Genomic DNA, 24,958 nt, shown 5'->3' with positions numbered 1-24,958 from the left:
TGATCAAACACACCTGAGCAAGCTAATCAATGTCTTCAGGATCTCTAGAAACTCACAGCTAGGTGTGTTTGATCAGGGTTGGAGCTAAACTGTGCAGGACAGTGGCCCTCCAGGACCGAGTTTGAGGAACCCTGCTTTATACCAATGTTTTTCCTTTGTCTTATAAAACTTTATTAATTTGAGTTTAATCAACTTAAATCATTTACCGCAATCGGTTTCCTAAAACCATTTGAGTAGCTATATAGTTGTTATGACTTGATTAGATTTATTAAATGAACTCAAACCAGTTAGTTTAAATGGTTTAAATTACTTTAAAAGTTTAATGGAATGAACTTAAAATATTCAAGTTACATATACTCAAAATGAATGACTAAACGAACACTAAATTATGAGTGAATATGACTCAATATATATAAGTTCACAATACTCATATGTATTTATTTTAAAACTTAAATGGTTTGCCGCAATTAGTTTCCTTAATCGGTTTGAGTTGAGTTAACTTGTTGGGTTTTACAGTGCAGGGTGGAGCCGAAGGTTCCCAGTGAAACGATCACACGGCTGGATCTGGTACTGTAAACTGAAGTTTGATCAACTCCTCATGGCAATACCAGCATACACCACGTCATTCTCTTCTTTTGTGTTCTGCATAAAAAACACAGTACAAAGATTTATTATAAAGTCTTGTCTTGATGGCTATCTCTCGCTGGGGGAGGCATTGACTACTGGGTCAGGCCATGGCTACTCTGCACACAATGGCTGAGTTGAATGCGTATCAGGCTAATCTGTCGAAAGATCTGGATCAGGGTCATGGACTCCCCCTGAGGCGGTTACAGAACTTGCGCCTACAAATTTTGCTCTCCGTGCCACTTAACAAACTGCTTCCACGATCGTAATCTCTGAACCTGGCAGACATCGGTGGAAAAGAGAGAAACGTTATCCTCGATGCGCTGGTTTCAGCACTTTTTGGCACATCTGTTGAGGCAGTGGTCAGAAAGTTCAAAGAGGCAAAGCCTAGCACCAAATGTTTGGCCCCGGTCACAGAACCAAGGGGTGGCCCTTTGCCAGGGGCCCTTGTTACTCAATTCCACCATTACCCCCGGTCTGACACCCCTGGGCGAAGGCGCGGCATGCGGCCTTTAAGACCTATATACCTTGCTGGTCCAAGCCTCTAGGGGGCTTTGGTCTGTCTTAGTATGGCGACTAAAAACAGGGCCAATCAATGGGTGAGCGGCGCCACTCGTAGTCCTTCTCCGCTGAGAGAAAACAGGATTTGAGGAAAGTAATCCAGAGTAGACGCACCCACTCAGGATGCAGGGTCCAAATAACATCTGCCGCTGCCGCCTTTTTTTAAAAAAAAATTTATTACTTTTTTGCTGTAAGCTTGTGCCGCAATGTCTTTTGGGCCAAGTTGATAAATGGTCCATTTGGAGCAGATTAGTAGAGCTGCTTCATTCCAAATTTTGCCATTTAAGGTTTCTGATGCACAACAGAAATGATCAATTAAGGGGTGGTCACACTACATTTTCGTTCCATTGACTTCTTTCCATACGCATGTGAATGTGGGACACAGGAATCGCAAGCTCATGCGAAATTTGCTGCATTTCAAAGTTTCATGTTTGGTGAATTTGTATCACATAAACACTTGATATTTCACAGCATGACTGCTTAGCTGTTTTAGCTGAATTAAAATAATGCAAACGTGAAGTTTACTTTAGTATGCTTCTGTCACAGGTGACAATGAAATTTTCACACATGGCCGATGACTCACACTGATGGAATACACAAGAAGGGTTCATGACAGTATTATTTTATAAATAGCTCTTGGATTGACAATTTCTTTTGATGAGGTGAGCAAAGTATTTAGTCTTCATTGATCTCATAGAAAGCTAGAATTTAGAAAGCTAGTTCTTTAATAGTTTGTATAGGAGACCTGTTGTAGCTGTCTTTTATGTTCTTTCTACCTACCTACAAGCCCGTCTAAGCCATGAGTGTTATTCAATATGAGTCAGTGTAGTGTTTCTCACAATAAATACAAACATTATTTATTTTTTTTTAATAATGTTCAGAAATTAAATTTCAGCCATAATTGCACATATCTAAATCTGACTCACTGGTGAAATAATACAGATATGCACAACATAAATTAGAAATAATTAATCTTACCAATTTATGTGCTTTTCTTTTGCAGAATGTTGGATCAGCATAAATGATCTCTTCATCACGAGTCTGAACTGTTTCATCTATAATAACAGATACATTAATTCAACAAAATTAAATCCTTAGCAGAGCATACATTTAGCAGGTATATTTAGAAAAGATATTTTGCAGAGACATTTGCAGATAATTTATGAATCAAAACCAGAGGAATGTTTAAAGCTTTTTTTTTTTCTGTGAAACAAATATTAGTCATCATTGAAGCTCAACAAGTAAAACAACATTCGTAGAAGAGTTCATTTGAAAACCAGTTGAGGACTACATCTTTACATGCCATAAAGTGTGGAGAATGTTCATTTATTATTAAACTGATGCAGATTCAAATTTGTTTTGGGATTTTCAATGTGTTTTAGTTTCAGAAATGCAGAACCTGCTTTTTGTGTGATTGAGATGAGTAAAGGATGTAAGGTGCAAACAGTTATTAGAATAACTGAGATTAAATGATAACTGACCATATGCACGGAAGAACTTCCGCAAAAATATAAGCCAGCTGGAAAACTTCCAGTGAAATGTCACTTGTTGGTAAATTGGTCACTTACATAGTCAGGCCTAGTATTAAGTTAGCTATTCAAACATAAGATGACATAAAATATGCCTCCCTCAGTGTTCCTCCTCAGCAAAATTCAATTTGAACATTAGTTTTCACACTTTTGTGTGGAAAATAGCATAAACACACTGTAAATTAAAGATTAAAGGAGTTTACACAAGTGTGCTGAAATCAGTGAGCCTGCGCTTCACTGACTGACAGCTTCTGGGATTCGGTGCTCGCTTTCTGTGTAATTAATTCACAAGAAAAGTTACTGTTTTTACTTCATACTTCATCTTGACAATGTATTTAAACCTAGTGATTTTTTTTATGTTTAATATTCATTTAAAAAGTGAAATGTGTGAAAAGATATTATAGGAAATTGCTAATGAGCTAATAAATGCTCATCTTCCGCATCTACTGGTTATCTACTGTTTTTTTATTTTTAAATATAAGTGTTTTCTATCAAATGTCGATTTCTACATCTTGAAACCTTAAGTTTTACAAATGGAGACAATGTCAGAAGGGTGAACAAATAATGTTTTGGTCATCACTTTAAAATAACATTTGAAGTGCTGGAAAAATGTTGAGTGCATGTGTGACTGTATGTCCAATTACAGACACTATGGCTTCAAGTCTTTATTGCAATCGATAAAACTGGTTTATTTGCAAATTATGTAAGCGTGATAACTGCATTAAAATATAAATACAACATTAAAAATTCAAACATTAATGGTTTTGTGTCGATGTACAGAATGACAGCTAACAGTTCACCGGAAATGCCCAAACTGGCTTATTGGAAACCAGGAAGTAACCGAGTATATGGTTATGGTGCATATTAGGGCTACCAATCAAAAAATATATATTGAGTTTATTTCTGAAGTATAGTTTTTGGTGTAATAATCGTCAAAAGCAATAGATAATTCTTACCATCTCCATCAGTTTTTCTGAGTCGCCTGTAGATGCAGAAGATCCCAATGACTGCAGCAACAATCATCAGAGATCCAGCAGAGATCAACACTATCAGAGACACTGAGACTGGAGGAGGAGGAGAGGAAAAGAGAGACCGTCATTAGTGTGAGTGAATGTGTCAGTACAACAGAAGACAGAGATCAGGGCCCGTATCCCTAAAGATTCTGAGAATCCTCTCAGAGAGCTCCTAACTTAACCTAAAAATTCCTTGCCAGGAGTTTTAGCTTAGAAGTGATTCCAGAACATTTTCAGTGAACTCTGAGCAAGGAATGGATGAAAAATCCTATCTTAGTGAGGAGGTGTGGTTGACCCCGTTGCTAGGTATGAGTCATCATTTCAAAAGCCGTGATTGGTTGATCCCACAAGTTTGATGAAAATGAACTTTTGGTGATAATGAGCAAAGGATGTACCCTCAAATCAATAAACATAATTATACACTCTAATCTTATGCAGACTGTAATTGTAAATAATATTTCACATTCAAGAAAATATCTGGAAAATGAATAGTAAGCTGTAGGGGTTATAGCCTAACATTAGAATCTAAAATATGTGAAAACTTAAGCTCATTACACCCTGTTCAAATAATGATTCGTGTCTTATTTGCTCATATTAATATCCTAGCTGGCATATTTTGTACTTTCACTCCCATATGGACCCCATTGAAAACAAGATGGCCTATCTCAAGGGGCTGTCCTTAATGAAGTAGAAATTGCAACGGTACAACTCAGTGTGGTCTTAACGAGGGTAACACGGCTCAGCTTTTATCAATGTCTGTGATTGCTGGCTGGTCTATTTATGAAGGCTTGTTAACAAATATCCTACAAACACATTTTGTGCAGCTGCTTAGGGGAACTCCTAAGCCACTAAAAGTCCTCTTCCCTGCTCTTAGCAGATCTCGCCTTAGGAGCCCTTTTAAGTGCTAGGAATCTTGAGGAATAGCTTTTATATTAACTGGGATTTTCGTGTCACTTTTAGCGGAAATTCTAAGAAAACGTCATGACTCTGAGAATTTTCTTAGAATTTGGCCGCTAGGAGCCACTTTTTGCACAAAAATTCTTTAGGGATACGGGCCCTGGTCAGTAAATACACACATATATCATCAGTGCTGGTACCTGCACATGTGTGACAGAGTGTGTTGATGTCCAGATGTGTGGTCTGGTTGCTGATGGGATTGTTCAGCACACAGCTGTAGGTGTTTTTATCCTGATATTCCACCTCCAGAGGTAGAGAGAGACTGATGCTGAGATCACACACACTGATGCTGGACAATACACTGATTCCTGAGTACCAGGAGAGAGTCGCATCACACACTTTCAACACTGACAAACACACCAGTGAACAATTTGATGATGTAGATGATGATGATGAGGAACAGTTTATACTGATGACAGGAACAGGCAGACGAGCTGAAAAAGGTTAGAAAGATCAGAATAAATCATGCTGTGTTACCAATTTTTTTAATTTCAGATATGAAAGATTATTGGAATAATTAAGAAGGAGAAAGCCATTAAATAGTTTGGAAAATCAAGAAATAAATCATAAAGATCCAAATCCGATATTGTGCGTGTATTAATTCTGTGTTATTGTTAAGCCCCACAAAAGGCACACAAACATTATAAAGCACCATAAAGTTTTTTTTGCACAATATTGTAAGTGTTCTGAAGCCATTATATAGTATAATGTGAGATGGAAATTAATATTTAGGCTAAGTACTCACGTAGCCTAAACGTTTCACTCAGCTGCGGCTGTCAATCATTATTAATTCAACATTCAAACAGCGCGTTGCGTTCGGTTACCACAGTTAACTTGATCTTTTCAGTTCACAGTTTTACTTGATCTACAGATAAAGGTCTATGGTTTCACATAAAACAACTTTATTTTGCTGGACTTTATTGCTGTAACTTAATCGTTACTTTCTACCGGGTGTCTGTTAGATCACAACACTGGAGTAAATTCAGAGCACTATTTGTTCTTCACGCGCACAGTAACTGAAATTTAAAAATGCTGTGTAAATTATTGCATAGCTATACTGTGTATTGCATATTATACTGTATAATACACTACGCATCAATATGTATTTTCTTTGTGCTTTAAACTTTTCAATGCGGACGAGTGCGTACTCTGCGCGCTGTGACTCATGTTGCTTCCAGCGCATCATTCTGCGCTCGGGAATCGGGATGCGCATAACGCCGGCGACACACTGGCTGCGTATGAGGTGTGATTTATGAGATGTGATTTGTGTACTTTTTGGCATTCGCGAAGCAAACTGAGAGGTAAACTAACGTGTATACGCTCGCCAGTCGTCTGGCCAAAATCCCATAGTAATCAGGCGTCAGACGTAAGATATGAGACGTCACGGCCACGTGTTGGAGCTGCGCTCAAAGTGCGCGGCGACGTAGCTGTGTAACCCCGGATTTCCACCAACTGCGGAACGGCTGCGATTGGCTCCGATGCGTGTCGGCTCCGTGCTCCGTCGCTCCCACCAGGTCCGGATTTGTTGCGGAACAGCTGCGTCCATGACTGACAGCTGAAGTCTCTTTAATATAACTTTGCAGCACACACTCGTCTCAATGAACGTCTCACTCAACGTCTTCATTTTTTTTTCTGCTATTTATTCCATTAAATTTAAGGCACAGACGAGGCGCAGACGTCAGGCAGACGTCACATAAATCACGTGTGGCAGTAAAGTGTAGTGTCAGACGTCACGCGTCATTCACGTGTGGCAGTGAAGTTATTTATTGTTTTTTTTTCTCTAACACATACTGCAACACGCTACTCGACACGGCTCAGTGCAGTGTGTCAGTTCTTGTGAGACGTTCATTGAGACGTTACATTAAAGACCCGATCGGAACGCCATTCATTCCTCACACTGAACGTGACATCTGCGTCTATCTTATAGCGTGACGTCTGCGTCTGTTATATTTTTGTTTGTTCTTGTTTAACCCACATTTTGAGGGCCAAATGCCCCCACAAACATAGAAATATGGGGGGTATACATTTTTGATATAGGCTGCATTTTTATAGGCTAGCTTTTTGGGGTTGTTATGTTTTTATCTTAATTTCTTGATAGGCCTAGGCTGCAGCACTTTGGTCGCCAAACTCAATACTGGTTAATGCAAAATTTTAGCCAAATAATCCAACGATTAATATTTGTGTAAACAAATGTATTGGTCAAAACTACTAACACAACAACATATAGCAATAGGTCAGTGATATTCACACATCACTGGGTTAGCTTCAGGGTGATTTTAACACTTTTTTTAAACTAGGCATTTCATTTAGCCATGTTTACTAAATGTATAGATTTATAAAATTGCTGTAGGCTACATTAAAATCTGTCAAATACCAACTGCAAGATTTAATTAATTGATTTATCTTTTTCTAACTGGCAGCCTTAGTAATATATAGCTAGCTAACACTTTTTGCAGTCCTGTACTATATTAAACCTTGCATAAATATAAATATACTAATTATTAGGCTATACTGATTACTAATAGTGTCTACTCTGTTTCCCAACCCACAAAAACATGAAAACGTGTGTGTTATGATCATATCCAAAATTAAAAAGGTATAATAGTTAAGATAAAAGAATATAGCCTAAGTATTAATCCAGGCGTTTATCCACACGCACGATGATTGCTTAGTTTAGACGTCACGTTCGGCAGACGCAGACGTCACGTTCATTGAGACGAGTGAATGTTGCAAAGTCATATTAAAGAACCGATCGGAACGCCATAGCGATCGGTTCTTTAATATGACTTTTTAACATGCAATCGTCTCAATGAACGTAACACTTGCGTCTGTTATTTATATATAGTTATTTATATAACTATATATGTTATTATATAACTATGTCTGTTATTTATATATAATATATTATTTTAATTTCTTCTATGTAAAGCACTTTGAATTGCCATTGTGTATGAAATGTGCTATATAAATAAACTTGCCTTGCCTTGCCTTGCCTATAGGATATTATGGGCCTGTCCCAATACCTCCCCTTCCCCTAGAGTTTTGCCCTAGCCCTTGTTTTTGCGCATTCTTGTGTAGGGGTAGGGTGTCCCAAAACTTTAGGGAGCAAGGGGGAGTGCTATTCTTGCCTTAAAATCAACCCTCAAAACAAAGTGAGGTCCGATGCTACAATGTTACAATTTCGTTGGAATATGTTAGTTTGATGCACATCCAATTGACTGTTGAGTATTTCACAAAGCTATCTGACGATGTTCATGATCTCTGCCGAGTGCTTCGAGAGAGTCTGCCCATGAAATATACATCTGATCTAGGTAGTTAATCTAATTGTATTTTCGATTTCGGCTTCCAAGGATTATAAAAAGAAGATATGTGAGGTAAAACTATTAAAAACTAGCCACGTTCGTCTAGCGCGTCATCTTTCCCATCACAGCACGCTGTCATTTCTCCCCAAACTTACGTCAGAATCAGCACTGAGCACAATCGGAGATTGTTGCAAAATGCAGTGTCTGCCGTTTCTAAATTGCGGGACGTGTTTGATAGTAAAAAGAGCTATTAAAAGCACAATGATCCGCGCAACAGACGTTGTCCCTTTTCCCATGGAGGCATGCGCTGCAACTAGATTTGGGTTTCATATATATATATATGGTCATATAATTAGAATATCATGAAAAAGTTGATTTAATTCAGTAATTCCATTCAAAAAGTGAAACTTGTATATTATATTCATTCATTAGGCCTACACAGATTGATATATTTCAGATGTTTATTTCTTTTAATTTTGATGATTATAACTGACAACTAATGAAAACCCAAAATTCAGTATCTTTGAAAATTAGAATATTACTTACGACCAATTAAAAAAAACGTATTTTTAGAAATGCTGGCCGACTGAAAAGTATGAACATGAAAAGTATGAGCATGTAGTTGTCACAGTGTCTGGTTGGTGTTCCCTGGTTATCCTCTAGAGGTCTCTCCCCATACCGTCACCACATCTTCATGAACTGCAATTCCCACAATCCTTTGTCGGCACTTATCACTATCATTGCACTCAGCTCTTCTCACTTACCTTGTCAGTATTTGTGTATTTATACCCTGCCTGTTGTATCATTCGTTCTGGTATCCTTGTATTGTGTCACCCGCTTCTCTGTTTCATACCTGTTTATTTTCTGTGTTTTGGACTGCTATATGGATTTCGACCTTTGCTTGTTACTGGATTATGATACGGATTACCCTAAATAAAACTGCACTTGGACTATTGCCGTTTCGTGTGCGTGTTGTGACAGTAGTTGGGGCTCCTTTTGCCTGAATTACTGCAGCAATGTGGCGTGGCATCAGTCTGTGGCACTGCTCAGGTGTTATGAGAGCCCAGGTTGCTCTGATAGTGGCCTTCAGCTCTTCTGACTAGTCGACTAATCGCATATTTATATTAATTAAATACTGGGTATGGGTGCATATACAGTAGGTTATAGCTCAAGCGCACGCATAAAGCACGCATAAATCTTGCTGCAAAGCACCGGCAAAAGTAGGCTATATATAATAAATGTGTCTGAAAAAATAAAGAGGCATTTTAATTGTTTATAGTGTTTTCCAAATCAGTGTCTGCAAACATATCGCAATCTCCACTGCGGATGCGCCTTAGAGAGAAATGAACCTTTCATACGGATTACATAATCAGACACTTTCTATTTGAACTTATTTCACTGAGATGCCATTGAGTTTCCCAATCATTCACCCCCAAAGTCATCTCAATGGCAAAAAGGGTCTAGTCACACAACATTTTTCCCTTGTTCACTTGACATAAACCAAAATTATGCAGATCAGAATTAATTGGGAAACTAAATAAAATTTGCAGGTATGAGAAAAGAGTAAGTAGCCTATGTATTTAGTCTGAGACATGCAAGTTTGACTGCCTATAGGCTACTAGCATATTCATTGGCTTAGTGAAGGGTGTAGAATCAGCGAGATAGTAGCATGTTATTTAGTGCAGGAAAATATAGTGTAAATGCAGAGTTAAATGATTTTAGAACAGTTTAATTCACAAATGGGAAATAATAAAATATCTATATTGAGGAAGTAGCCTATCAACAACATCAAAAAGGCAAGTATTTTCTGCAACATTTACAATTATACCTCAGAGAATACAGTATACAGAGAATACGCCTCAATTTTCACAATGGTTGATTCCTCCATAAAAAAACATATAGGCTAGTAAAATAAATTAAGGGTGTAGCCTAATATATGTTTTGTTTTTTTCCTCCAATATAGAGCTATACATAAGCAAGGTAAAATCACTTAATTGCTAATAAAATACAATTGAAGATCAGTGGGGAAAAATAATAAAGAAGAATAAGTGTGTGAAATGTGCTGGAAACCCTCTTGCAGCAGACGAGACATTCTGCAGACAAACAAGTGATGTGGCAGACGCAGACGTCACGTTCGGCAGACGAACGTGTGATGTGGCAAACGCAGACGAGACGTTCGGCAGACGAAGGAGTGATGTGGCAGACGAGACGTTCGGCAGACGCAGACGTCACGTTCGGCAGATGAAGGAGTGATGTGGCAGACGGGACATTCGGCAGACGAACGTGTGATGTGGCAAACGCAGACGAGACGTTCTGCAGACGTCACGTTCATTGAGACGAGTGTGTGCTGCAAAGTCATATTAAAGAGCCTATCGGAACACCATATGCGTCTGGATAACATACGTGTGGATAAACGTCTGGATATTAACTGGCTACAGTCTATTATCTTTAATATTGTACCTTTTTAATTTGGGATATGATCATTCATAACACTGTTTTCATGTTTTTATGGGTTCTACAACAGTGTAGACATTATTAATATATATCTAATTTATATATGTTTATATATTTATTAATTTATATATTTATATGTTAAAAAGTAATATTGTAAATCAAAAACAGAAAAAAAATTAAGTAGGTAGCCTATTAATTAATTTTTTCACTGGTCATTGACTGATTTTAATTTACCTGTTAAACGTAATGTTTTATGGGTTTCTCTGTCTGTTCTATATGCTGCTGCATGTCTCCTCAATCAGAATCATCTGATTTAGATCAGCTCATTAATAGGGACTTTATACAAAAAGAAAAAAAATTCCTGTAATAACGAGATGTTATGTCATTAAAACGACATATTTTCTTGACCTTATAAGTACATGTGTAGTCATGTACAAAATATGCCTTTATCGTCACATAAAATTGATATCCTATCACGCCTTTATCACACTTCTACGTTCAAAAATCTTAAGCAAATAGTAGCAGCCCCAAATCAGAGCGAACAATTAATCAAATTAAACAAATAAATCAATGAGGCCCTTTAAAAAAAAAAAATTTTATATAGGCCTATACGTTTTTTTTTATATATAATATATTATATATAAGATTTATTTTTGTTAATAGGCTATATCTTTATTACCTAGAGATATTAAACAAAATGTAGTCGAAACACATCTAACAGAACATAGCCTAAGTTGTTTATTTTTTACAACATTGTTTTCTTATTTTGTTAAATTTGTAACCGTATTAGGTATTGAACATTAGCTCAAATGATCTATAGGGAATTTTTAATAATCAATCAGGAATATGATTAATATATATAGCATATAACAGTTAAATTAAATTATCGAAGCTGGAAATCGATTGATTGTATATATATGAATAATCAATCACAACGAATTATAATTCCTCATTCATATATCAATAGTCTTATTTCAGATCGATTATATGAGATAACCCTTAATGGAAATTAATGTAATTATAAAACAGTTGTTTGTCCAGCAAACGGTCGTAAGATTAACTTATCAACTTCTCAATAAAGTTATCACTTCTTATAATTTCAGGAAACTAGTTTTTTGGCCATGAAAACTATTCTTCTGTCCTTATAAAAATTTAGGTTACTGAAATAGTAACAAATCGTAAAGCTTTGTAGCTAAGATCAAACATTTCATTGACTTGTAATATGAGCATTTAGACAGAAGCAATCAAGGATATAATGGTTTTAATAACAATGAGACTAATACTACAATTACACACGGGATAAATGTATAGCCTATAGCAGGGTTCACCAATGTCGGTCCTGGAGGGCCGCTGTCCTGCAGAGTTTAGCTCCAACCAGCTCCAACACACCTGTTTGAAAGTTTCTAGTATGCCTAGTGAGACCTTGATTAGCTGGTTCAGGTGTGTTTAATTGGGGTTGGAGCTAAACTCTGCAGGACACCGGCCCTCCAGGACCGAGATTGGTGAACCCTGGCCTATAGCCTACACTCGAAACAAACAAAACGGAAGACATTACGAGAACGAATTTACAGAGGATGAGAGATAGAGAGAGTAAGGGAATGAACCAAAGTGTAAGAGAATGAGAGGAAGGATGAGTGTGACAAATCTGTCTGATCGTCACCACTGAGGGAGCAGCACTGGCACGCACACACAAACGCACTTGCATACATACCCAATTCACTCTCCAGTCCCGTCCTCACCTGTTGTTTTGCCATCGGCAGCGCGGGTGCACACGCCGGTCCGATGGCTCACGGACATTTCTCCACACCACATTTCCCCTCAGTCTAGTAGCATACCCGATCATTTCACACACACACACACACACACACACACACCGTCCGTGTCTTGTGTTTTGTTCGCATGTCTTTGGTTGTTTGTTTGTTGTATGGGAGTAGTCGGGCTTCTGGCGGGTAAACGCTGCATCGGCCAAACCAAGCAGACGAAGAGCGGATATTTATGACGTAATAGTTGGGTCGCGCCGGTGCAGTGACGCCAAAGCCGGTGAAACCATTGTCTTGTGATTAGGAGGGATTATATGTGAATTAATTGTTTGGTATTTATGTGTTTCTGTGTTGTTAATAATGATGTATTATTACAATGTATTTATTTGATAATTACCAGTGAAAAATATTGTTTAATGTTAAAGGTGGTATCAGTGATTTCAGGCCCAAAAATATTTTTATCACATTCATCTAATCTTTCCTAACGATCCGCTAGCTGGCCGCCCCATAAGCATGCCGTCAAAAAACGCGTCTCTGTAGGCAGCCTAGGCTCTGAGATCTGCACACAAAAACAAATGGTTTAGCCAAACACTCAAAACCAAAACAAATAGTGTTCCAACCAATCACCGACAGGGGGAGGGTGTTGTGAGGTTTTGTGCTCATGCACGGCTGCACGCGAAGTCAGAGCTGAAGAAAAAGCTGGCTCAAAACCTCACAACACCCTCCCCCTGTCGGTGATTGGTTGGAACACTATTTGTTTTGGTTTTGAGTGTTTGGCTAAACCATTTGTTTTTGTGTGCAGATCTCAGAGCCTAGGCTGCCTACAGAGACGCGTTTTTTTTTGACGGCATGCTTATGGGGCGGGCAGCTAGCGGATCGTTAGGAAAGATTAGATGAATGTGATAAAAATATTTTTGGGCCTGAAATCACTGATACCACCTTTAATTGATGAACATTTTGGTTGGTACAATGTAACTGGTAAGAATTTAAATGTATCTTTACCTCTCAAGGGGTTTTTCCAAAGAAGGCGGAGTCTGGCCTATGAAAAGGGAGGCCAGACTCACAATCAGGACTTGTTAACCAAGTCAGAGCGAGAGTGCAACTGCAGTGCCTCAAGCAAACCTTTTACTGTGGATACGTTTTGGAGATTTTCCCGTCTTTATTTTTGTTTTATTTATTTTTGGTACTTTCTAGGTTTTTGTGTGCGAGAGATCAAGGAATCGCATCACCCTAAATAGGGCAGGCTAACAGCTTGATGAGACTACCCAGCAAGCAATAGCCGTCATTTCAACGTCTAGGTTAAATATAGACCTAATATAGACCGGCTATGTGTAACCCACTTTTAGCCCAAATAATATTTAATCTGGTTTAATGTATTTTTTTCCAAAATAACTTGCGAGATGTATGATATTCCATCATATAAGCAAAGTCAACTGTGATTACAAGGTGTTTGGATTGCTTTATTTGTCATATTATAAGTGTAGGCTGTGCGTAGCCACGATTTAGCTCATATTTAGACCCGGCTATTGTAGCCCACTTTTAGTCAAAACGAATTAATTGTATATTTTTTGTGCCAGACAGTGCATGAGATGGTTGATATCCTATCATGTTCGCATTGGTAATAATATCTACAAGGTGCAATGTGTCATTTAACGACATGGTCGATGTGGTCACGATTTAGCTCTGAAGTGGACGGGCTATGTGCAGCCTGCTTTAGCCCACCCAGCGAAATCGAGGAAATCTGGTCCACGTATGACCAGCAATTGTATAAGAATAAAATTAAAATTGTTTTCACACACACAGCATAATGTTTGCTGTCACACATAAACATAACATTCATACTATACATACACAATCTACGATATTATTTGACTGTCTGTCTATCATTTTTAAATAAAATGCAATTACATTTCACAACCGCTAGATGGCAACAGAAACCACTGTTAAATATAGACCCGATATAGTCCGGCTACGTGTAACCCACTTTTAGCCCAAATAACATTTAATCTGGTTTAATGTATTTTTTTCCAAAATAACTTGCGAGATGTATGATATTCCATCATGTAAGCAAAGTCAACTGTGATGACGAGGTGTTTGGTTTGCTTTATTTGACATGTTATATGTAGGCTGTGCTTAGCCACGATTTAGCTCGTAGTAAGACGGGCTATTTTCCCTGCATGCAATAGCCGTCATTTCACCGCCTCGGTTATACCCGTAAAATAATATTTATTTATAAATAAAAATACAATTCCAATTCTCAACCGCTAGATGGCACAAGCGAAGCCCTGGCCCTATTAAGACATGACTACTGCTACTCATGCTCATAGCTGCTACTGGGACTAACTGGCATCGCGCGACTAGATCACTTTAGCCAGATCTCGCGAGAAACATTTCCGCCCTTTTCAATTTTATTTTACACGAGCCATACAGCCATTTTGCACCTGTAGAAGAGCAGAGCAATGGACGAGCGAAACTCGTAACACTTCTACTTCGATCTTGTAAGTATGAGTGTCTTTTTGACATGTTCATTATTTAAATTCATTATTTGTTAGAATGTGTAGGAACCGTGACATATCGTTAGCAAAGAGTTTTTTTTCTCCAACAAGTTAACGTTATCTTCACGTGTAACTTTACTGCACGTGCAACTTTACTACCCTTAAACTAAAGTTTATCTAAATTAAAACTGGTAAGCATGAAACTTACCATTACTAATTTTTTATTATTATTGAAGATTAATATTGTGAAATATGAGTTTTTGATTTAAGGCAAGTTTTCAAAGTGCTTCACAACTTAACAGCAACATAATGCAATATGAAAAGACATGATAAATAATCATTATTCCTTTACAATTAATAAAAGGCAGTGAAAAACAGTAAAGTATTTCTTCTACTCATTTCTCAATTCATCAAACATGAAGTGTGTAAATTGTATTTCAAAACTAGTATTGACCACTTACCAATGACTTCTTCTGACTGTGTTTCTTGCAATAAACCCAAGAAATACATGTACTAAAAAAAAAATAGCAATATTGTTTTTAAATTAAACCATGGATGGAGATATTTTACACTCTATTGGATGAATGGAGAAATTAATGGATGGTGACAGAGCACTGTATATGAAGTCAAATGTTCTCTGTTAGGAGTACAACACTCTGAGAGGCCATATTGGCCAATATTGTTTATTGTGTTGTTTTTGGTTTTTGTTTTTTTAGATTCTCAACAAACACCACAACTCCTGTCTCCAATTCTTGAACAAAGTAAAGAAAAACATTCCAATTTAATAATGATGTTTTAATCATTAAAATGAAGTATAAGTAGTTATGATTGTAGTGTACCAACAAGATAACTAAATAACAGTTCAAGACATCAGACACCTTCAGAATAGCCCTAAGTTGCATACTGTATTTTTTCATCCATTGCTGTTTTAAATTTTAATGCATGTTGCTTTCTGTGACTATAAAGGCACTCCACAGTCTCTGGACTCCACAAGAATTGAAACGCCAAAAAGTAAGATGTGCTTTGATTATTGTTATTTGTTGACTCTAAATATTCTGCATTAATAAATTGCATTCACTTCAGAGATTAACGAGGATACATTATTTCTGAACAATAGAGCTCTGTATTTCTAAAAAAAACTACTTCTCTTTAATTCACAAAAACAGCAGCTTTAATTTTTCTAAAGTGAATGCAATATGATCTTTATGTATATCTAATCCAAATATGCTTTTATCAGGGACTAAGCAGGCATTCAGGGGTCGTTTTTTAGAATTGCCAACATGCACCTCAACCCCAGGTAATGGAAAAAACAAAACTGATAAGTCAGGACACAGCATAAAGAAAAAAAATTTCAGGGGTAAAATAGTAATATATATGTTAATGTCATTACAGCTTCCAGGATTGAGAGCCAATCAGCCAGGACTCCTCAAGGCAGAAACCCCCATGGTTAGTACGGACATGTTTTTCCAGAGTTGTCAGGTACTAATCTGAATAGTCCAAATAACATATCATATCATAAGCGTACTAACAGTGTCGCTTGATCTGGCTCACGCTTCATAGTTTATAGGTACAAACTGATAAACGGTCCAGACAAACAGAATAAGAGTAGCTCAGTTTCGTTCCGCTTACATTACATTTGCTAGTCAATGGTGTGGTCGCGCCAGCATCTCTAACATTGAGCGTGCTTGTATTTGAAATAAAATTTTAGTCAGGAGGAAAAATGGTCTAACGGTTCAATACATCACAATTGTGCAGGCAAAGATTTTCAATTATTAATATTAATTGATGTAAATTATTGTCTATATGGATATAAAATATATAGTCTCAATTTATATTCTGTTGGAAATTATATACATGTATCTTAACGCTATATTGGCCCAATTTGGCCAGCTAGTGTGCATCCAAGCAAAAGTGACAATTACTGTAATTAGTTAAAAATTATGGTCAACAATGCTTTTCTTGTACAATTATTTTTTTATTTTTCTCGTTTGGCAGATGCAGTGATGACCAATTTTCCTTCAACAAAAGAATTGGAAATAAAAAATGCTATTTCTTCTCATTTTAAGCAGGCACCAGGGAGGGCAGGGGGTGGTGGGTATGGGAGTAAAGGGATCCAGTGATTTGTTTTATAAAATTAAATTCTTTATATTTTTATTATCTTGAGTTGTTTTCCCATATTTTCTAATTTTATTTGCTCATTTTTATGTTTGTATGTTGTCTAAGTTGTTAATATTATTTTTTTTAATAAATCCTTTGTTTTACATTTGTTTGGATAATTGTCATTTATGAAAAACTGTTATATTTGAGTGAAAATAATCTTTTACTATAGCCTCATTTTGTTGTCTATTACATGTATATGTAGTCCTTCAATAGCTGTGTAATTGATGATTAGTCTATTCTTGGGCTATGGTTAGACGTCTATTAGATTTTCACTGACAGCCCAAATTCAGCCTTGTTTTAGCCTAGACCCATATTGCCTGTCTATTAGACGTATATATGTAGTCGTTTAATAGCCGTCTAATTAATGACTAGTCTATTCTAGGGCTATGGTTAGACGTATATTCTAGGGCTATGGTTAGACGTCTATTCTAGGACTATGGTTAGACGTCTCTTCTTGGGCTATGGTTAGACGTCTCTTCTTGGGCTATGGTTAGACGTCTCTTCTTGGGCTATGGTTAGACGTCTATTAGATTTTCACTGACAGCCCAAAATTAGCCTGATTTTAGCCTAGACGTCTAGGCTATGTTTAGACGTCTATTAGACGTCTATTAGACGCAAAATTGCTTGCTGGGTATACTTGCAGATGGTTCTCTGTGTGATGCTGTAGAAAGCAGAGTCGTGCGTGTGTTTCCTTAAGAGCGGCCAGCGATCATAATAAAAAAAACTTTACAGACAATAGCTGTAAGAATTGATAAATTAGGGAATTCCAGACGGTCTGTTTTGGCGGTGACCAGGCCCTGAGAGAACAAAAGGACCTCTCTGGAGATTAGCATTTGAACTGGCTCTCATGCACCATCGAGACGAAAGTCTCACCCCCGAGTCATCTAATCTACATCTCCTTCCCTCTCCCCCAGCGCCGCCGCTCCCACCACGCGCATCACGCGCTGTGCGTAGGGCACCAAGTGCTGAGGGGGCACCAAAAGTAGCCTAATGAAAAAAAATGATAATGCCGATATTATTTCATTAGCCTATAGAAATATTACTAGGCACATTTTAGCCATGTATATGTAACAAAAAAGGGGGAACAAGTTAATTTAATTGCTCTAGTCTAGAAAGTACCGCCCCCCCCGCGTTGGATGGTCCGTGCCGGTTGTTCACGCGGGCGCCTTTACGAAGGACGCGTTCGCGCGGACGAAGTTTGACAGACAGACAGACAGACAGTAGGCAACTTTTTTGGAAATGGCCCCTAAAAGACAGCAGGAGTTAGGATCTGAGAAAAGAAAGAAGAAGAAACTGCGAGATGATACCTGTGCATGCATCACTTGCAGGTAAGTCCATGTTTAATCATTCTTAAATACGGGAAATGTGCTGCATGTGCTGCTGCTAATCATAAAGCCTGGTTTATACTCGACGCGTCCGCACGAGCTCGAAGGTGCGCGCGGCAAAAATGACGTCATTGCGGTGTGGGCGGTCGTGCGCGTTGGGTTCGCAAGACCCAATTTCGCCTGGCGGTGTGCGCGACATTTTTTGTAACAACGCGCGCGGCGCCGCATCCGAAGATGAACGACTTCGAGCCGAATCTGGCCGAGCTCGAACTTCTCACCACACCAGCACCCAGTTTGCACGTCTAAATGAGTTGCTTACATATAAAAAATGAGCATACAATAGCATAAAAAGTATTTTTAATGAACATAAAGGTCCATGTTTAATAAAAATGTTCACGAAACTTAATGAAATGTTTAGTGAAATTAAAAAATATGTAAGAGATCGTTAATATAAGTTAGTTATGTTTTATACACATTCTCATATCCATATATTTTGTTTTATTGTCACTAGTATCTCAGGGTTTACTGGGTTTTACACGATTCTTTTTGTAGTGTGGTATTGGTGGTGGTGTACTAAAATAAACATTGTCACGTGTGTATAGCTTTCTTCTTCTCACTGCTGATTCCTGATGGTTTAGAGGACAATTACTCGAGTGACTCGAGTCGAGTCGCCCCCTGTCGTTTCACAGAATAGTACAACGGCGAGCGCGTCAAGTATAAACGCCTCGTCCGTTTGCGGAGGTGCGCGCGCAGTCTGCGGAGACTCGCGCTGCGGAGCCAGGCGAAAGTATAACCAAGGCTTAACGCGCCTCGAACTTGCTTACGTTAATGTTAGCAAACTATGTTGTTATAACTTATAACTTCGGTGCAAGCTAAATTGAGATTTTACTGTTAAACATTACCTATACAAAGCAATACATATTTGTATTAAGCAATAGCCTACAAATAACTGACGCCAGCTAACTGTTACTTTATTGCTTTACTTTCTTTAGATATTGAGCTGTAGTTTATGGTTTATTTTGACATGACGGTGGTTAATACTTTCTCAGTTAACGTTAGCAGTCAGTGCAGTGCACATGGTAGGCTAACAATTTCTGTTAAATATATAAAAAATATAAAATGTCATTATGAATGATATAAAGCAAACAATACTCTTTAATTGTGTGCATTATTGCACCTCATTCTATATTCTATGCTTTTATATTATATTATATTATATTATATTATATTATATTTATCAAATAGTTGATACATAAGGAATAAAGGGGGAGAACTCCTTGGCTGCCATGCTTTCAGTTTTAAATGTTTATAATTTTTTCCAGTATGAGATTCTTTGTTTGAATACATTTATTAGACAAAATAATTTATTCAAAGTGACATTGAATTTGGGAAAAACATGTCTGGATTATTTTGAGATTTTTTTTTAGTTTGCTATTCTGTTTACTGAAGAAAAGTTTGCACTTTCAAATGTGTATTGTGTGTTGGCTATTCTACATATGTTTACAAAGTCAGCAAAGCTGTGAAGATTTTACTTTCTCTTTTTAGTGTTCTTAAGTTTTATACTGTGATGCTGCTATTGTGTTATTGGTATTGAGTTTTATGTTTGGTAATAAAAAGTTAAACTGGCAAAAACAAACGTTTTTTTTCTCGGGGTCGGGGGCATCATAAAGGAATTATGCTTAGGGCACCAAAATGGCTAGCAGCGGCACTGCTCAGGCTCACCTTGTTCAGCTGAGTCCCACCTTGTTCAGCTGAGTCCTTGCACACTGAATCCGAAAATTTCGCGTGCGTTTTTTCGTATCCGTCATTCTGTGGCTCTTTCAACTGTCAAAACACCATTCAAACCCTTGTTACGGATGCGAAAAACGCAGAAAATCGAACCCGATCCGATTTTTTTTTTTTTTTTTTTTTTTTTTTTTTTTTGAAGGGCGAAAGTTTCGGAGGCAGTGTGCAAGTGTGATTGACATAACGTGAGGTTGTATTTATTTTTTAACGTGCTAAAATATCGGACGCGAATTTCGCAGGGGGGGGGGGGGGAGAAGGAGGACGTGGGTGTGCAGCAGCCGCTGAATCCGTGTAGAGCTATTTGTTTACAGTCTATGGTGTAGAGACATGATAACCCAGAGATGTTATTATTGTTGGATGTAAATCATAATTCAGTAATTATTTTACTAAGCTAGCAAGATAAAAGCAGGTCATGTAGCTACAAAAATAAGTAACTCTGAAAGTTTTGGAATGAATAGGGCAAGCTATCTTTCTTTTTGAAAAACTGTGTGACGTACTGTCGACGTCGGCGTTCTCTGTCTTCTATTTCCTTTCCTTTTTTGATGCCCTAACTTTTGATGTGACATGCCTGCGTGTGTCACTGTCTGCGCTGCATCATAGCAAGTGCAATAAGCAAGAGACGCTACACTAGCGATCGTAGCTCGGACAGCGCAGGTGGAATGAACCATTGTAAGGGGGAGGGGTGTGACTGAAACAGTAAATACATAATTTGTTTTTTAAATATTAAATCTATGGTCAAAATACACATTTAGTGCATGAGGGGCCCTAGCACATTTAATGTATGTATAAAAAAGAGAAAAGAAATAAGAAAAGAAAAAGGGGGTCTGCTCTTCTGGGCCCTATAACAGCCTGGGCCCTTAGAATCGTCCTAACCTTCCACCCCTTTACGGCGCCCTTGATAATATAACATATTAAAATATCTATTTTGTAAACTCCTTATAGCCAATGGTTACTACAGACACATGTTTTATTCAGTTTTTTTTTTATATTATTTTTTTCTGGGGCATTTTATTCATTTTAAGAACGTCAAGTTTGACATAATCGATCGTAGCAGCAGCACTGTCACTTCACAGAACACACGACACACACGGCAAACTGATTTTGTGATTTTTGAAGCGTATAGATTACTTTTTGTTTTGTAAAGTTATCATAATGTGGCGAACACAGTAGATAAGACGTGTTGAGAGGCTTCAATCTTCGTGAAGTTTCGCGCTCAGGACTACACCCCCTCAGCACAAGCGTTAAAAATTCTCTGGCGCCGCCCCAGCAGAGAAACTTGTAATTTTTTTTTTGTTCCGTTACCTCCAACCGCCGTTTTGAGTAGCCGGATCCACTCCCCCTCTGTGCTCCGGAACCTCCAACTTTACAAATTAAACACTGTCACAAAACCAGTTGAGAAACAGAGAGTATAGAGTTATGGATGTTATCCTGTTTTTTACCTGTTCACAGAAGCACTACAGGTGAATACGATGACGATGACCTATTCTATTGCTGCTATTTTACATGCAGGCTAAAACTAAACCCCTGGATTTTTTTTAATGGGTCAGTCACTTGTTCATTCTAATTTAATTTAATTTAATTTAATTTACCGTAACATAATCTTGTCGGCTAATGAATGGAAGATCGCGTCGGTTGAAGGTGGCAGGAAAAAAACCCCGAAATGAATCCAGTTTGTTGATAAAAAAAAAAAAAAACATTTCTCATTTCCGTTTAGTTTAAGTTTTTCAACTAATAGTTAGGCTATATTTTCCTTTATTTCAGGTTTATTTCGATTAGCATTTAAATGTTTTTAATAGTTTTAGATTTACTTAACTAACCCTGCCTGGGCAAAACATCGACAGAACTGTCAATTTTTCAACTCTTTCAAGCCACGAATTTTTACAAATATTCACGAATTATATAATGCCGGTCTGGGACACAATATTAGGCCAATCACACTCATCCAGGCCAACTAACCTACAGCTATTGTTGCAAGCATAATTTACATTTATTTTAAGAATAATGACTCAAATGTGGGAAAGAAATAACTAGGCTATGTTCTTTTTATTTATTTATTTATTTATTTATTTATTTATTTATTTATTTATTTATTGTCTTTTGCCGAGTTTGCTCCCTTGCACCTTATGTTTTATCTTTTAAAATGACGGAAATTATTTCAAAATTCGTATTTTAAAAACGGCTTTCACTGAACTTCTATATCCACAAACGGTTGACTTTTTTCCCCAAGTCGTTTATTTCACTATGAACTGGACGATCGAAAGGGCAAAATATTTGAATCTTCATTTTACAAAATATATTGGATATAACGAAATGTAATAATGTTAGGCTATTTAATGAATATATAATCAATGTAATATGAATAAAACACGAATTTAATTAGCCTACAAAAAGCGGAACACTATTTAATTCTGGAAGGAGAAGCTTATAGACCTACCAACAAACCTGCCACATTTTTTTAGAAATGGCAAAAAATACATTCGTCTTATTTTTTATTTTATTTTTTTTCAAATAGGCCTATTTAAAACACAAATTCATAGGGCATTATATGGGTTATATCAATATTTTGTGTTATTCAGCACTTAGATGGAAATTTGCCGAGTTAAGTCAATACGACCTGGATTCTCTACCTTGTTTAATAACTCCTCATATATGAGCATAAGAATTGGATTAAATGATCCGTGCTGAATTCGTCTGGTCTGACTCAGTTCATCATTGATTGGGAGAGAACAGTTCAAACTTACTGGCTGTGGAAATCAGTGGGCGTGTCTCATTATACTATAAGCAAAATGCCGTAAAATAGCGCGCGCTCTGTGCAACCAAAACGGCGTTTTTTACGGCGTCATATGGCGAGATGAACGGCGTAAAACGCGGCGCTTTCCATGCACACTAAAACGCCGTCAAATACAGCGTCATTGACGTATTTCGCGCGTCTTTTACGGCGTTTGTAATTACAACGGCATATTTTACGGCGTCCAATACGGTTTAAAACGCCGTATTTGACGGCGTTTGGCTTTAAACGCGATTAATCTATGGCGTATTTCTGAGCCTTTTGGCTTGCCATACGTGGGTCACCCGTTCAGAATTACAAGACCAAACGTCCAAACGATTGACGTTCGATCGGTCGGTCGGTCGTTCGGATGTTTAATTTTGGCACGGGGCGCGCGCCATAGATGGGAGCCGAAATAAAAACAGACAGCCACGCAGGCTGACGCAGCCAGTGTGTCGCCGGCCTAAGCGCTTTGTGCCGCACTGTATTGGAGCCTTTCATTTCATATACAGTGACACAATGAAAGATTATTAATAGCCGTTCTTGTTCTGTCCGATGATCCGATCTATCATATGTTGCTACCTCATTAAAAAGCAGTGTTATACATTTAAAAAATGTTTAAATTTTATAGTAGCCTAGGCTATATATAAAATAATTTATATTTTTATCTTATTTTTCAAGAATGTATTTTACAACAATATGCAATGTGTAACGTTTTACCAGATTTAGTGCTACACTTAGTGTCTCTTATTTGTTACCCACTAAAGTTTTTTTTTTTTTTTTTTTCACAAAATGTTCAGATTTTATACAATTATTGTACACTCGTGATTTTTCTAAACTAAATTTTACTGCTGAATTATCCACTAATCTAGGTTATTTATCTCAGATTATGATCATATATTTTTTGGTTGTTTTTCTTTACAGTGAAGTTGTCTGTATTAAGTAGATTGTGTTTAACAATAGTGATTATAAGTTCAACACAGACTTATAGAAATTCTACTTGATTCGATACTCAGAATTTTTGGTATCGGATCGATTCTGAAAAAATGGTATTGGTGCATCCCTAATAAATAGTTATCTCAGGTTTTATAATTTCAAGGGTTTTTTTATTTTATTTTATTTTTTCAAATTTAGGATGTTTACTGTAAAGCTGCAGCAAATAAAAGAAACTGATATTTAACTCACCATAGACAGTAAGATTGAAACTCTTGCTCACACTGTTGGTCTGTAGTTGATAATCTCCAGCATGTTCAGTTCTGGTGTTTGTGATGGTCAGAGATCCAGTTTGATCGTCCAGCTTCAGTCTGTCTCTGAATCTCCCATCAGGAACTTCATCATATACAGTCATGCTGTTGTCCATTACATTGATTTCAGCTATTAAAGTGTTTTCAGCTCCAAACCTCCACAGAATCAGATCATCATCCTTCATTTCAGTGAGATCAGAGTTTAGAGAGACTGAATCTCCCTCCATCACTGACACTGACTTCACTGCATCTGTGTCAGCAAACACACCTGGAGAACATACAGAGTTTGTCACAGATTAAAAATTAAATTATCATAGTATTTTTAACTACTTAAAAGTCAAATGAAGAGCAACACAGACACAAACCTTAATGAATGAAAAATAGATCAACATACAGAGAAAACCACCATTTAGAAGTTAAGCTCCTCAAAATTTGCAAAAACATAACAATAAGAGCTTATATAAAACATACATTTGTAACTTACCAAGTAGATGCAACAAACTCAAGAGGATCAAAACAACAACATGAACCATTTTCTGTGGGTGTTCTATAAATCAATGAAAATTGATATTTTGACGCGACAGAAATAGCATGTAGCCTATGTGAATATCCACCCCTAACAGGAACTGGACACCCTTCAGTTCATGCGCAGTAGCTGTGACCAGTGTGACCACATACAGTGAGGAAAATAAGTATTTGAACACCCTGCTATTTTGCAAGTTCTCCCACTTAGAGATCATGGAGGGGTTTGAAATTGTCATCGTAGGTGCATGTCCACTGTGAGAGACATAATCTAAAAAAAAATTCCAGAAATCACAATATATGATTTTTTAACTATTTATTTGTATGATACAGCTGCAAATAAGTATTTGAACACCTGTGTCTATCAGCTAGAATTCTGACCCTCAAAGACCTGTTAGTCTGCCTTTAAAATGTCCACCTCCACTCCATTTATTATCCTAAATTAGATGCACCTGTTTGA

The 24,958-nt window shown here is 37.3% G+C and overlaps 3 protein-coding genes across 3 annotated transcripts in view; 2 read left to right on the top strand and 1 right to left on the bottom strand.

Moving 5' to 3' along the window:
- LOC311084864 (SLAM family member 5-like) overlaps positions 1 to 24,958 on the top strand; it is a 183,586-nt gene that overhangs the window by 78,498 nt on the left and 80,130 nt on the right. The gene's annotated exons all lie outside the window — the stretch shown is intronic.
- LOC311084854 (SLAM family member 5-like) lies at positions 3 to 24,584 on the bottom strand. The gene is made up of 6 exons (XM_084117140.1): positions 24,461 to 24,584; positions 23,918 to 24,244; positions 4,825 to 5,118; positions 3,671 to 3,778; positions 2,164 to 2,240; positions 3 to 642 (listed from the first exon to the last, which is right to left on the bottom strand). Exons 1-6 carry the CDS (start codon positions 24,507 to 24,509, stop codon positions 589 to 591), a joined length of 909 nt encoding a protein of 302 aa, XP_083973266.1. The 5' UTR covers positions 24,510 to 24,584; the 3' UTR covers positions 3 to 588.
- On the top strand, positions 13,858 to 16,886 carry LOC311085186 (uncharacterized protein; the record flags this gene model as incomplete). The annotated part of the gene is made up of 7 exons (XM_084117620.1): positions 13,858 to 13,869; positions 14,623 to 14,698; positions 15,412 to 15,456; positions 15,662 to 15,706; positions 15,933 to 15,992; positions 16,088 to 16,141; positions 16,691 to 16,886. The coding sequence occupies 7 exons, from the start codon at positions 13,858 to 13,860 to the stop codon at positions 16,813 to 16,815; spliced, it is 417 nt and encodes a 138-aa protein (XP_083973746.1). The 3' UTR covers positions 16,816 to 16,886.

This window comes from Abramis brama (genome assembly GCF_963993115.1).
Source record: "Abramis brama genome assembly, chromosome: 6".
Taxonomy (NCBI): domain Eukaryota; kingdom Metazoa; phylum Chordata; class Actinopteri; order Cypriniformes; family Leuciscidae; genus Abramis; species Abramis brama.
The sequence above is the reverse complement of the archived record's forward strand: the minus strand, read 5'-3'. Positions and strand labels throughout refer to the sequence as shown.